Source organism: Hypomesus transpacificus, chromosome 3, assembly GCF_021917145.1.
Source record: "Hypomesus transpacificus isolate Combined female chromosome 3, fHypTra1, whole genome shotgun sequence".
NCBI classification, from domain to species: Eukaryota; Metazoa; Chordata; class Actinopteri; order Osmeriformes; family Osmeridae; genus Hypomesus; species Hypomesus transpacificus.
In genome coordinates this window covers 1,410,048-1,425,515 of record NC_061062.1, presented here as the reverse complement: position 1 = coordinate 1,425,515, position 15,468 = coordinate 1,410,048, and the positions used below count along the sequence as shown (strand labels likewise).

The 15,468-nt window shown below is 50.3% G+C and overlaps 1 protein-coding gene across 6 annotated transcripts in view; it reads left to right on the top strand.

The window, feature by feature from the left end:
* esrrb (estrogen-related receptor beta) overlaps positions 1 to 15,468 on the top strand; it is a 44,914-nt gene that overhangs the window by 26,290 nt on the left and 3,156 nt on the right. For all 6 annotated transcript variants that reach the window (XM_047049216.1, XM_047049189.1, XM_047049180.1 and 3 more), the window contains 3 exons: positions 651 to 761; positions 1,240 to 1,401; positions 13,678 to 13,947. In XM_047049216.1, coding sequence (XP_046905172.1) covers positions 651 to 761; positions 1,240 to 1,401; positions 13,678 to 13,947 — 543 coding nt within the window. The remainder of the gene's footprint in view (positions 1 to 650; positions 762 to 1,239; positions 1,402 to 13,677; positions 13,948 to 15,468) is intronic.

The following is a 15,468-nucleotide window of genomic DNA, read 5'->3' as shown; positions in this document are numbered from 1 at the left end:
GGACACTGGCCAGCCCTGGACACGGGCAGAGTGTGTTGGGGAGTGTGTGTTTTGTATTCCGAGGGGCCATGCTACTGGTGTAGTCTCTCTCAGTGCTGCTGAGCAGAAGCTGCTGAGTGTCCTGGTCGGAGCAGCCTGTGTATTAGTATGCTGTCTGCCTCACCCCAAAAGCTAAATAATTAGAGGGCCAGTCTGTGAGATCATTGACCCTGCGTTAAATATTCATATGTTTAGAACAGGTCTGGGCTCAGCTGTGTCACAGTACGCCAGCCAGGCAGGGAGCACATATGGGAACCCAGGCCTGCCTGTGACACGCTCTCACACACTCTCTCACACACACACTTGTACTTTCACACACTCTCTGCCTCACCATGTGCAAACAAAAGATTTCCTCCCCTTTCTCATCTCAGTCGATCACACCTCAGTTTTAGACGGCAGATGTGGAAATACTGCTCATATCTTTGTCCAAATAATGCTGTAGCTACTGAGACACAGATCTCACATCTCATGTGTGTCATGTGATCGCTGAGTCATTGTGACAGGGCTGCCCTGTCTCTCCAGGACGTGATTGTTTGAACGGATTATGCTAACGCTAACGCTAACCCTGCTGTCTATGCTAACGCTAACGCTAACCCTGCTGTCTCTCCCAGGAGTGCGACTGGACCGGGTACGAGGGGGCAGACAGAAGTACAAGAGGAGGATGGATGCAGAGAACACTGCGTACCTGGGGCTGACCCTCCCTCCACCTGCCAAGAAGCCCCGTAAGTACAGCCCTGTCACCCCCTCGTATCCCTCCGCCGAGTACCGTCGCCCCCACCTGCCTGTCACTGCCAGGCCGGGACTAGCGCTGGTATTCTGGAGCCAGACTGGGTCTGCTGTACAGGGCTGTGTTCTCTCAGGAGAGACGGTCTTTATGTAGGCCAGGTAGTGTTGCCGTCACGGCTGAATGACGCTGCTTCTCTCAGCAGATGACCGATATTAGACAATGAGGCTTTGGGGACTCTACAGCCCTCACGCTGTCTCACACAAGGAGAAAGTATTTCCAGGAACAACATACTGAATGAATAAAAACATTATTATTTATACTATTTATTGAATTTTATGTTTGAGAGACTCAGAGATAAAAAATGTACGTGCAAAATGTGTGGTAATGATCTGTGTTTGCTGTGCATTAGGACAACTGTCTGTGTGTACACTGGCAATGACCTTTGACCCTTGCCGTGACCCCTCCCTCCCCAGTCACCAAAATCGTGTCCCACCTGCTGGTGGCCGAGCCAGAGAAGATCTACGCCATGCCCGACCCCACCATGCCCGAGAGCGACATCAAGGCCCTCACCACGCTGTGTGACCTGGCAGACAGAGAGCTGGTGGTCATCATCGGCTGGGCCAAGCACATCCCAGGTACCCCTGCTGCTCCCTGGTCCTAGAGACCACCAGAACACTGACCTCCTCTCTCTCTCTCTCTCTCTCTCTCTCTCATTCTCACTCTGTCTCTCTGTCTCTTTCTCTATCTCCATATCCCCCACACACAAACACACAGTCACAGCAGACGTGGTGACATCACGATCACATGGGACATTTAAAGCAGAACATCAGACACTTTTAAATAAGACATCACATGGCCATCCCTCCCCTCCGCATTTACACACGCACCCACCCCCCCACCGCCCCGTGCTTGAATTGAATTATTGATGGGCATAATCATGTTTCTCCTCTGCCCATAGCAGAGCTGATAGAGGGGTTAGGTTAAAAGACGCTGTCGAATTAAGGATCCTGCTTCTCACGTCAGCAGAGATTCTGCTTCCTTCAAGAGTTCTCCTCACATTCTGACAGAGAACACATTGTTTAGGGACTCTTTCTGCAACCAAAGCAGATTCTCTCTGATCTTGGGCATGACCCCCATAACTCCTGCAGGCTGCAGCCCTACAGGAGCGCCTGGATGGATGCGACTGTTAGTGTCTCCTCTGTAACCTCGTCTCCCATCAGCATAACTGGGACAGAAGCTAAGGCTGTCAGGATGGCAGGGAACACACACACTCAGCACATGCTGTACACACACACGCACGCGCACAAATGCACGTGCACACATGCACTCGCACACTCTCTGGATCCAGGTGTCCACGAGAAAACTGCCACAGGTAATTAATCCTGGAGATATATGACAATGTAATTCCTGTATTTAAATGTGCTGTAACTATAACCAGGTCTAGTCACTGGGCGTGGTGAGGACCAAAGGCTGTCAGAGTACTGGTCCTACAGCAGGATCATAGTATTCCTGTCAGGGTACTGCTCCTACAGCAGGATCATAGTATTCCTGTCAGAGTACTGCTCCTACAGCAGGATCATAGTATTCCTGTCAGGGTACTGCTCCTACAGCAGGATCATAGTATTCCTGTCAGGGTACTGCTCCTACAGCAGGATCATAGGTTTCCTGTCAGGGTACTGCTTCTACAGCAGGATCATAGTATTCCTGTCAGAGTACTGCTCCTACAGCAGGATCATAGTATTCCTGTCAGAGTACTGCTCCTACAGCAGGATCATAGTATTCCTGTCAGAGTACTGCTCCTAGAGCAGGATCATAGTATTCCTGTCAGAGTACTGCTCCTACAGCAGGATCATAGTATTCCTGTCAGAGTACTGCTCCTAGAGCAGGATCATAGTATTCCTGTCAGGGTACTGCTTCTACAGCAGGATCATAGTATTCCTGTCAGGGTACTGCTCCTACAGCAGGATCATAGTATTCCTGTCAGGGTACTGCTCCTACAGCAGGATCATAGTATTCCTGTCAGAGTACTGCTCCTACAGCAGGATCATAGTATTCCTGAGAAGGGGGCAGGAGGGATATTAGGCAGGTACAGGGAGGTCTGGGGGTTATTAGGCAGGTACAGGGAGATCTAGTAAAGAGATTATGGCCACAGACCCGCTTAATTCTCCTGGCTGGGAAGCAGGGCAGCAGGGCGGCAGGGCGTGGTGCAGCAGGGCACAATGTTGACTCAGCACAGAGAGAGTTTATCCAAGAAGCTTAACCAGCACAGACTTCTCCTGACCAGTAACACTGTCCCCCTGCTTCCAGCCTGACCCCAAACACACACACACACACACACCCACACACACCACACACACACACACAATAACATACACTCAACACAGATCAAACTCCACACACAGACACACACACTATTGGATACAGGCACAATATACTGTGGTAAAACATACAAATCACTCTCAATTAGAAATTAGTATAATAGAATAACAGTAGATCTTAGATGAAAGACTGTTTCTGTGATTTATTTAAACTCAGAAATGGATGATTGTCGCTGTCGTCTGTATAGAATGATCTCATTAGTGTGTACAGAGCTGTCGTTACTGAACACAGGACGTGCTCAAAGTAGAGAGCTGTTTCTGTTCCTTCAGCTAAGTGCTGCGTTCATCAGATTACCCAGACACCTCCTGTGCATTGGGAAGGAGAGGACTCTTAATGGGATTTGCTGTAAACGCCTTGACAAAACGCTTGTCATTCAGAACGACTCCATAATGATCATTTAACCTAAAACTTCACCAGCAAGCCAGAGTGTCCTGACAAGTAGAGATGTGTGTGGTGTTTGTGAGTGTGTGTGTGTGTGTTGGGCTCAGTGTAGTGAGTTGATGAGTTGTAAGAAGATTATTTTGATCTGCTTTTATGCTCACGCGATGTGCGCGTGCACCCACACACATTCACTCTCACACACAAACACACGCACACACACCCTCTCTCCACACACACACAAACCAGTTTCTAACAAGTCCCTCTTTATTAGAAGTTCCAGGAACATAATGATCAGTGTATCACAGTATGCGACCAGTAACAAGTACTGCCGTGGTTCAGCTGAAGCTGAGTGCGTGTGTGTGAGTGAGTGAGTGTGTGTGTGTGTGTGTGTGTGTGTCCCTGTGGTGTGGTCTGTATTAGAACAGTCCATCTCCCCTGGCTATGAAGTGGCTGCATAATTGAGTTGTACATGGCTGAACCTGATCAGAGATGGTTGAGTGACTGAGTCAGTCTCCAGCACTAACACGGCTGCACCAGCTTCACCTCAGGCCGGACACTGCACTCCTCCTCTCCTTCTCTCTCCTCCTCTCCTTTCCTCCTCTCTCCTCTCCTTCTCTCTCCTCTCCCCACCACTGCGCGCCTCTCTTCTCCTCCTCTCCTCTCTCCTCTCTCCTTTCCTCCTCTCCTCCTCTCCTCTCCTCCTCTCCTTTCCTCCTCTCTCCTCTCCTTCTCTCTCCTCTCCCCACCACTGCGCGCCTCTCTTCTCCTCCTGTCCTCTCTCCTCTCTCCTTTCCTCCTCTCTCCTCCTCTCCTCTCCTCCTCTCCTTTCCTCCTCTCTCCTCTCCTTCTCTCTCCTCTCCCCACCACTGCGCGCCTCTCTTCTCCTCCTCTCCTTTCCTCCTCTCCTCCTCTCCTCTCCTCCTCTCTCCTCCTCTCCTCCTCTTCTCCTCTCTCCTCCTCTCCTCTCTCCTCCTCTCCTTTCCTCCTCTCTCCTCTCCCCACCATGGGAGGAAAGGACAGAAAACTGCTGATTGCATTCTGATAGATTTTTTCGGCCCATGGCAATGGAATTAAACAGATTAACAGTTCATTATGAAGTAGGCCACATTGATTTGGATGCTGACAGATGGGCAATAACCAAAGTCCAAAGGTAACAATTTAGACGTCCAGGAAATTGGCACTTAAGTTCTCCCCGATTGATTTTTCATTGCCTCTTTTCTCCGCTAACATTTGAAAAGTGTTTTAAAATCGGGGGGATTTGCAGCGAAATTGGTCCATCCCATTGAGTACTATTAACTGTGGAGCCATCGTCTCAAAATATGCAATCTCTAGTTTTCTCTAATATCTGTCTACGTTAATGACTGTGAAACGTGTTAATTTAGCGTACAGCTCATCTACACTCAACATGTCATTGGTACCGAACATTAAGAATATTAGCAAAAAAAAAAGAAATTCAGGAGCGTTTGCAGATAATGACAGTCCAGTGAACAGGATGTTGAGTCTGGTGTCAAGGGTCTTTTTCAGGTTGCCTGTCCTCACGTCTTGTAATAGTCCAGCCAGGACTGCCAATCTGTGTCTGATGAATTGGTAATGACATTGAAGCTTTAGACGCTAGTGTCATTTCTGCTAATAGCCTCGGTCTGGGCTAATATGGCCGGGGTGTGACAGGAGCATGGTCATTAGGGCCGGCACTAGGCAGATGATGACAGATGGCTTGTTGCTCCTAAGGTGCTAACAACCTCTGACACACATAGCTGCCCATTGTCTCCCCCCTCTTCTCCCCCCCTCACCAGCAGCATGTCACAGTGTCCAAGTGCTTTAAGTTGATCTAAGTATACTGGCAGCGTCCACATACTGTGACCTGCTGGAGCCCAGACGTGGCTGCTCTCCTGGGGAGAGGCGGTGGCCATGCCGGGTCTCCTGACCCCTGACCCCCCCCCCCCTCCTCCCTCCCTCCACCTGCCCCCCTACACACACCCAGCCACTGTGCCAACGCCTCCTGTGGAGCCTGTGGTGAGCTGGAGGACTGTCCCCTGCAGACAGCGGGCTGAGTCGACGTCCTCGACGGGGACGCTTCAGAGGTGTGTGACGCAGGGTGGACGTGGAGCTGCTGTGGCGGCTTCCTGTCGTGGTCAGCAGGTCTCATCTGAGCATGATCTCACCCAATCAGCTCTGAGCATGATCTCACCCAATCAGCTCTGAGCATGATCTCACCCAATCAGCTCTGAGCATGATCTCATCCAATCAGCTCTGAGCATGATCTCATCCAATCAGCTCTGAGCATGATCTCATCCAATCAGCTCTGAGCATCCAGGTCCATGCTTCCTATCCCACGTCGATCATCCAGCCCGTCAATAACTCTTGACTCTTGGTTTCTTTTTTTTTTATACCCTTGCAATTACACTTTTTCCACCATTGCCTTGAGACTCGGAGACTGTAGTGATCGTTTTATTTCTGAATGGTGTTTGGGGAATATTTATCATCTCAGCTTTAATTCATTTAATCTTGTCAGCAGGAAGACAGGCAGCTTCAGCTGCTAGCTCGGAGAAGACTCCATGTTCAGGAGAGATCACTCCTCTTGTACGTTGTCGTGTTTGTGTCAGCTCAAACCAACCCCCCCTTTGCCTCCTGCCCCCCCACCCTCAGCCCCCACCCTGGTCCCCCAGCCCCCACCCAGGGCCCCCAGCCCCCACCCTGGTCCCCCAGCCCCCACCCAGGGCCCCCAGCCCCCACCCTGGTCCCCCAGCCCCCACCCAGGTCCCCCAGCCCCCACCCAGGGCCCCCAGCCTCCACCCATGGCCCCCAGCCCCCACCCAGGGCCCCCAGCCCCCACCCAGGGCCCCCAGCCCCCACCCAGGGCCCCCAGCCTCCACCCAGGGCCCCCAGCCCCCACCCAGGGCCCCCAGCCCCCACCCAGGGCCCCAGCCCCCACCCAGGGCCCCCAACCTCCAGCCCCCCACCAACTCCCTTGCAGGCTGTTGTTTTCTCTTTGCCATTAAATTGTGAAATCTACTTACTGTGTTCCCTGGCTTATCCCTCTCAAGCTGTGTAATCTCCTTGTAATAGAGTGTGAATACTGCCGGGCAATAAATCAGCACCTCATCAGTGCACTTTATTAAATATAGACACCAACAGACAGCTCTTAGTATATTCAATTTACCCTCTGACGTAGGCCTCAACACAGGAGATAAAGATAGATGGAGCAATCAGGTGGATGCTGAGGGCCAGGCCCAGGCAGGCAGCGAGGCTGCTGGGAGATTGAGATGGGGGCGTATCAGAGACAGGCAGGTGGGCAGGGGGGGGGCATGAAGGGGACATCTGCCAGGCAGGCTGGGGGGAGAAGGGGGGTGGGGGAGAAGGAAAGGGGGGGGGGGGGGGGGAGGGGGGGGGGTGGGGGAGAGGGGAGGGGGGTGGGGGAGAGGGGCGGGGGGGGGGTGGCGGCTTTATTTAGTCACCGGGGGGTATGTGTTTACGGGCATCACCAAGCCCTGTGTGTCACAGAGATTCTAATGTGTCGTACATGGCGATAGGAGATAAGCGCACAACAACAAAACGTGTTTCAAAGTGAACGTCATGTTGGTGAAAAGGAACGTGTTTTGGTAGGGATGTGCGTTTAAGACTTCGTCAGGGTGGCACTTTCCCTCATTAAGCAGTGTTGCTGGTTGGCAGCCGAGATAAATTACGTGTAATTATGAGGATGATTAAAGTGTGAGTCTTCCTGGTCTTGGGGCTGAACAGAGAGATATATAATGTCTGCCCTGAGCAGAGGGGCCCTGGGGGGAGATAAATACTCCCTGGCCTGGGTCACAAGGTCATGAGGTGCAGATTAAGACAAGGGAATTACTGTATTTAACGTTATACAACCTCATCATGTTCACAGGCCACTGGTCAAATCACCCATTTCCAGCTACTTACAATGGGATAATGGTTATCGTGTTAAAAACAGAGATAGCCAGCTCCGCTAACAGGCATCGGCTGAAGGGTTTCATTTCAGACCCTAACATATATATAGAACATATAACATATATATAGAACATATAACATATATATATAACATATAATATATATATAGAACATATAACATATATATAGAACATATAACATATATATATATAACATATAACATATATATATAACATATAACATATAACATATATATAGAACATATAACATATATATAGAACAGGCCCGGCTTCAATTATCTAGCGTTACTACACAAAGCTGTTTTGCAATATTTTTTTCCAGGTTTAATTTCTGGTTGTATTGACAGGTTTCCGCTGTGTGCCGTGTGACAGGGTGGTTGGCCTGCAGTGTGTGGTGGAAACACCCAGGAGGTCTCACTGCAAGCTGAGCTGGTGCACATGCGGCCAGGCTTCAGGTCAGATTATTGATGTCAAGCGCAGCAGTTTATGAGAAGCAGCCATTGATTGGGTCCTCCTGACACTGTCATGTAAATTCAGGAAGAATCATGGTTGGCAGCTGTAAGTTACACGTGCAAACACCATCATCTGCACTCACTGTGCTGTCCTAGCCCTCACACACACACACACACACACACACCGTCATCTGCACTCACTGTGCTGTCCTAGCCCTCATACACACACACACACACACACCCTCATCTGCACTCACTGTGCTGTCCTACCCCTCACACACACACACACACACACCATCATCTGCACTCACTGTGCTGTCCTAGCCCTCATACACACACACACACACACACACCCTCATCTGCACTCACTGTGCTGTCCTACCCCTCACACACACACACACACACACCGTCATCTGCACTCACTGTGCTGTCCTACCCCTCACACACACACACACACACACCCTCATCTGCACTCACTGTGCTGTCCTACCCCTCACACACACACACACACACACACACCCTCATCTGCACTCACTGTGCTGTCCTACCCCTCACACACACACACACACACACACTCCTGACATGTGGTATAGTTTGTTTCAGTTGTTATATTGGCTATATATTATTTATAATCTCTCTCTCTCTTTTGCTCTTTCATCTGTTCACCCCCCACACGCACAAACACACACACACACACACACAGGCACCGACACACACAACAGAATGCTTCAGCTGTTGTGTACATCTTACTGAGCGAGCGTTCAGACAGCGAGCGGCTCAGCTTTGGTGAGTCAGGACAGTGAAGGATATCCCTACGTTTTTGGCCTTTTTATCTTTGTCTTTTATTGAAAGATGATAGGGACGTCCTCTCTGAGAGCAGAGCTGTGATAGAAGGTAGGCTTGCCTGGCTGGGCTGGCCTGGCCCAGGCCAGGACTGGAGGGGAGCAGGTCGGCCTGTGGGGTCCTCAGGGGAAGCTAGGCCGGCCTGGAGCCTGGAGAGCACTTGACTTGGCCGAGGTGAGATTGCCGGGGGCCAGCAGTCTGCAGGGCCTGCTTGTCCTTCTGATATCTGGCCATGATAGATCTGCCTCAGTCCAGACACAACTACTCTCTCTCTCTTTTTCTCTCTCTATCTCCCCCACCCCCTCTCTCTCTCTATTTCCCCCACCTTTCTCTATCTCTTCTCTTATCTCTCCCTCTCGACTATATCTTCTACTCTCTTCTGCTCCCTCTCTCTATCTCTCTTTCACTCCCTCGCTGCTTTCTCTCCCTCCCTCTCTCTCTGTCGACGGAGGGTGAATTACGAGGGGGCTGCAGCTGGAGGGGTCCACCGTGCCTCGTAATTACATCTCTTTTTATTACCCACACTAATGGCCCTCAGGGAGAGGGAAACAATAATAAATTAATAGAATATGAACTCCCGCTCAACAGAAATCTACAGCATTTCATTTTGGGTCCGTCCTCTGCTCTGGCAGATGAAATGGTGCTGTGATTAATCTGTAGAGGGGCGGAAGCAGCCGGAAGGGGGGAGGAGGGGGGAGGAGGGGGGGAGGGGTATGGATTAGGGCTCCCCAACAGTTAAAATCGACGTGATGTTTTTGAGAAACAGTCCTTGTATGACGCGTGTTTCTTGTGGATAGTTCGTTCTGTAATACCGACAGTCTGACAGGATTTAAGGGATGTTACACACACGCTAAAACAGTGCGTTACAGTTGTGAAAGCCACTGTGGATTTGGATTCCAGTGAGTGATTTTCTCTTTTTGAGTCGCAGGGCATGAAATATGTCAGCAGTAGAGCGCTGAGAGTGCTGGTGTTGTTTATCCTGGTTCAAGTGGCCATGTTTACTGAGCGTACACAGACAACACACTGGTTAGGTTTACTGTAGCAACCAGGCTCGCTGTGGATGCACAACACGGCAAGTCGTTTGTACTATACCAGTCAGTGTGTGTGTGTGGGTAATAAATAAACATGTTTTACTGTCTCCTGTGACACCCTGATAGCCTGGTCCTAACCAGACTCTCGTACATTTCATTTGTACAGAGAGTCTGGGATCGCTCCATTGACAATCGTTAACTTCCTTGAAGGTGGGTAGCCTACTCTGTTTAAGTTTAAAACTATTGGATCTGCCCAGAGACACTCTGAATCTGCCATAACCAATCGCTAGCGTTCGCCTTAGCCAACTCCTTCACCACTAACAGAGCTCGTTGGAATATCTTTTCCCGAACCCCGTGGGGAGGAAGGCCACAACATTTTGGCCACCAAGAAAACTCAGCAAAGATTGTTCTTGCTCTGACTTTAACTTTCGTTTTCAGCGACTCCCTCTGTTCGCTGATCGGACCGCCAAAAATGTGGCTGACGACTAATATACCGAAAGCCCAGACCTAGTACAGAAGGAAAATTAAAATGTAGCAGAAGAACATAGGAGGGCAGAGCCAGGCTACCACCCTGTTGCCTCCTGAGGGAAGGTTTAATATACACACACGCATGACACAATCCCTGTCAAAGTTCATCATTAGAATGCTGCTCAAAGATACCGAAGGTGTTTCGATGCTAGCTGTCGATAAAGATAATCTACTTTGACATGATCCGTTTTTTCTTGGAGCGAGTGTCTTTTACAAACCAAGTCTCATACTTTGTACCAGGTGGACGTCGTTCATCTTGAAACGGAACAAAAGCAGTGCTGCCGCTGCCTCTGAGAGGCAGGTCTGATATAAGGCAGGTCAGATACGAGGCAGGTCAGATACGAGGCAGGTCAGATACGAGGCAGGTCAGATACGAGGCAGGTCAGATACGAGGCAGGTCTGATACGAGGCAGGTCAGATACGAGGCAGGTCAGATATGAGGCAGGTCAGATACGAGGCAGGTCAGATACGAGGCAGGTCTGATACGAGGCAGGTCAGATACGAGGCAGGTCTGATACGAGGCAGGTCAGATACGAGGCAGGTCAGATACGAGGCAGGTCAGACACGAGGCAGGTCTGATACGAGGTAGGTCTGACGTGAGGCAGTTCGGAGGCAGCTGAGCCAGAGCACTCAGCTGTCTGTCTGAAAGGCTTTTCCAGAGCACAGACAGGCCTCTGATTTGGTCAATATTGTGTCATGTTTGGTCAAACCCCACCAAGGCAGCGGGCTGGAAATGAAGATGTAAATATTGATATTTCATTAGAGGAAATCACCCACTCCGACGGCACTTAACCGGGCCGCATCGCGCTCGGCGGCCAGAGCGCGGCTGACCCGCCGAGTCAGGAAGTCACTTCATTACTCGATTAAATTGAGTGGAAAAAAGGCGAGTCAACGACAAGAGATCCCATTTGGAGCGATAATTTTGGCCCTGAAGAGAGAGATGGGAGGAGGGGGAAAACATCACCTCTCCATCTCACAACACTGGATTAAATTCAAGGACTTTTAGCGTCAAACGTAATTGCAGGCTGCTCAGAGCCGGCGCTCGTGTGCGGCTGGGAGGGCTCCGCTACAGCGTGCCGGCGTAGACACAGCCAGGGAGACACATCGGCTGTCACACTGGCCAGCGCGTTACTCTCGCTTGAGTCCTCTGTGGCATTAAAAGGGTACACAGTGCTTTGTCTGTGATTGTGATGCCAACCTGATGCAGCAATCAGACTGCTCCGTGTCCATACCTGCATGACAAGTTCCCGCCGGCAGCACCGCTCCCTGTCTCGCTAATGGTGACGTGCTCCCTGGTTTTTTTCAGAGCAGACAAGCAAATTACACAGCAAAAGATTTTAAAGATGCATTTCTGAGACGTAATAGTCCAGGCTCCCTGCACAAACAAGCTTCTGAACTGAGGCTGCCTCTGATTAAAGTCAAATGCTCTCCGAGTCCTCGGAGGACTTTGTTTTGTGTATACGTTTGGATCGGTGCGTGCGTGTGTGTCCTTGTGTGTGCGTCTCTGGTTCTCTCTGAATTTTCCCCAGACGCACTGACCACCCGGGCCAGCCCAGCCTTCTGCTGTTTGATCAGAGGCCTCCATTCTGACCACTATTGATTCCCCTTCACAATGTGAGGGCCCTCACTTTCCGATCCCAATCTGTTAATTAATGTATCCTGCAGCTCTTCCTCTCCTGTGGTCATCACTACGATAAGGGAAAACACTCAGGTTTCCTCTTTTCTCTCTGCTTCACTCTGTCTCTCTCTCTCTCTGCCTCTCTTTCTGCCTCTCTCACTGCTTCACTCTCTCTCTCTGTCTCACTCTTTCTCTTCCTCTCTTTTTCTGTCTCTCTCGCTCTTTCTTTCTCCTCCATCTTCTCTCCCTTCTCCTCACCTGGGGTGTGTTTATATGCTTGTGTTGTGTGTGTGTGTGTGTCGTGTGTGTGTGTGTTGTGTGTGTGTGTGTGTGTGTGTTGTGTGTTTTGTGTGTGTGTGTGTGTGTGTTGTGTGTGTGTGTGTGTTGTGTGTGTGTTGTGTGTGTGTGTGTGCCAGTGTCTACAGACTGGACGGAGATAGAGATCAGGCAGTGACTCTGCCTCAATGAGATCATTTATATTTAAGAGAAAACATCAGGAGGATGTATGCTGAGCGCCCTGGTCAATACTGTAATCTATCGCCTCTTAATCACGCCGCAGCAGAGCGCATGGCCACAGCAAACTTGTAAAAGCAATCATTTTAATCAGGGGCGCCCCGCGCCCGGCTAATGTGCTGTCAGAGTAGGGCGCCAGGGGCGAGGCACGAGGGGGGCAGCGGCTTCACAGAGGTGATTGACAGCTGAAGGGAAGTAGGAGGGAAGAAGGGAGCAGATGACTATCTTCCTCCCCTCTCTTCCTCCCCTTTCTTCCTCTCCTCTCTCCCTCCCCTTTCTTCCTCCTCTCTCTTCCTCCACCCTCCCCTCTCTTCCTCCCCTCTCTTCCCCCCCTCTCTTCCTCTCCCCTCCCCTGGCTTCACTCCCTTTCATTTGTTTGAATCACTTGCCGTCGTCTTCAGACGATCTGCCCGTTGGTTGTTTTGTAATTTGTGGTTGTGTGTGTTGGTGGAGGCAGTGGTGTGTTAGGGTTAGGGAGGTGTGCGTGTGTGTGTGTGTGTGTGTGTGTGTGTGTGCGTGTGTGTGTGTGTGTGTGTGGAGGAGAGAGGACAGAGCTTGCCGGGCTGTTTCTGCTCACCCAGCTGGTCTGACAGCAGTAGAGGACTGAGGCCTTCAAGGTTGGGTCAACCTATGACCCCAACACCCCCACCACACACCCCAGCCCTGTGTGTGTGTGTGTGTGTACCTGTCCCTGTATGATGGCTCTCAGCAGCACCAGCACAGTGTGTGTGTGTGTGTGTGTGGCGTCCTCGACCCTCCAGTCAGGGTGCGTCTCAGTACTAATCCCCCTCACACCAGCGTGTGGCAGCGTGACGGACAGGAAACAGAGGGTGAGCACTTGGCTTGGTGTCTCCCAGACCCCTGCACTGACTTCCTGTCTCCACGTACAGTACAGCCCACTCCAGCTTCCTAACAGGCCTAACAGGAGCCAGAGCAGGGCCTGAGCCCCACACAGGGGGGGGAAACTAAACTCATGTTCGATTTGCTGATCAGCCCCGGACTATAAAGCTTGAAAGTTCCTATAATGTGTGATCGTGTTTCCACAATCTTCGCCACATGACCACAGTTTATGTTTTTTTCTGAATTGATTTTTTATTCTTTGTTGTGGGGTCAGCAGGACATTACATTGAGGAGAAAACTGTAATAAACATAGATTTGTAATTGTGTCAAAGTCAGAGGTCGACACAGCAGACAACACCCTTTCTGACAGCAGCCCCCCTCCCCCCCTCCTCCGTGTCTCCAGGGTTCTCCAGCTTGTCTCTCGGAGACCAGATGAGTCTACTGCAGAGCGCCTGGATGGAGATCCTGGTTCTGAGCATCGTGTTCCGCTCGCTGCCCTACGAGGACGAGCTGGTGTACGCCGAAGACTACATCATGGACGAGGAGCACTCACGCCTCACCGGCCTCCTCGACCTGTACGGATCCATCCTGCAGCTCGTACGCAAGTACAAGAAGCTGAAGGTGGAGAAGGAGGAGTTCGTCACCCTGAAGGCCATCGCTCTTGCTAACTCAGGTACGGCCGCCTGCGTCCACGCCGGGAACAACTGGGAAGAGCAACGGCTTGCTGCCAGAATGTTCTGATCTGACTGAGAGATGAGAGATGGGTGTGGAGAATATGATGGCTGTGCCGTGGTGTAATACTGTTATGAAGTCGTACAGTTTGCGTGAGAACTGTAAAAACAAATCAGATGTTACTGATAGACATCCCGCTAGGCATTAGACAAAAGCTGAAACATTCATATATATATACACAAAATATTAAAACTGTTGTTTATTCATATGGGACAGGTATATAACTATTTATATCATTTAAATTACAAATGATCTGAAGCTGAATTTGTTAAATGGGAGCAAAATTTGCTCAGAATTCAGAATTCAGAATTCTGAAAGTAAGATTTGACTATAAAATTATAAAATGATTCCCTGATTTGAACATTTTCACTTGGTGCTCTCACTCGAGACAAAAGCCTTTCATTTGCACAGAAAAAAACTATGCTATTCCAACTAACACATTCTTTAACATCGGATCTCAAATTACATGAAAGTGTTCAAAGCAAGTTTTTTTGTGAAACCTTCAGTTTAGAGTGTGACATGAGGTCAGAAGAGACAGGAAGGGCGGAGAGTCACAGAGCTTTTCATTGAATGGTTGTGGTATCTGGCTGTGGTATCTCTTTCTCTGTCACCCATAACCCCCCCCCCCTCTCTTTCTTTCCCTCCATCACCATAACAGTAGCCAGGGGGCACAGCAGCCACGGCAGATGCATTTAGCATTTCATTAGGAGCACAGGGGCTGTCAATAAAATGTGTTAAGTCGAATGGAATGAGTATCAGGGAGTGAAGGCCCTCATTTGTAGCGATGCAAAGACGGCAAGCGGCTATCGACAGGCCGCACCTGAGGAGGCGGGGGCTGGCGCTCGCTGATCGATGCCTGGCTGGGTCACCGGCGTGCTCACCCTGGTTCTGTGTCTGGCTGAAAAATGAAAATGCTGATGGTGAAGCTTTGCTTTGCTTTACAGACGGCTGAGCTTTGTAGAGAGAAGAGGGAAGGGAGGGAGGGAGGGAGGGAGGGAGGGAGGGAGGGAGGGAGGGAGGGAGGGAGGGAGGGAGGGAGGGAGGGAGGGGGCGAGAGGAGTCCAGAACGTTAGAACAAGGTCTCTGTGAGATCACTCTCCTGGGAGCCCCTCTGTCTGACAGCTGTGAAAATTCATAGCGATTGATTTTGTAATTAGCAGTTTATCAATCGGATCGACGTAGGCTCTCTGATGGATTGCAAGGAAATTGTTTCTTCAAAGTTTATTTTAAATGTTTTAAGCCCATCCCCTCCTCCTGTGTTCATCTCTGCCTGATCTCCCTGCCTCCTCCCCTTCCAGCTGGTGTCTCTCCATCCCTCCCTTCATTTAGCCTTCCTCTCCCCTTCTGTGTCACACACACATCAATCCTCATAGGCACACAAACACAGGACACACACTCACCAGACACGCATGTTTTCTAAAGCAGTTACATTCACCAGGATGTATTTCCAATTTACACCTAC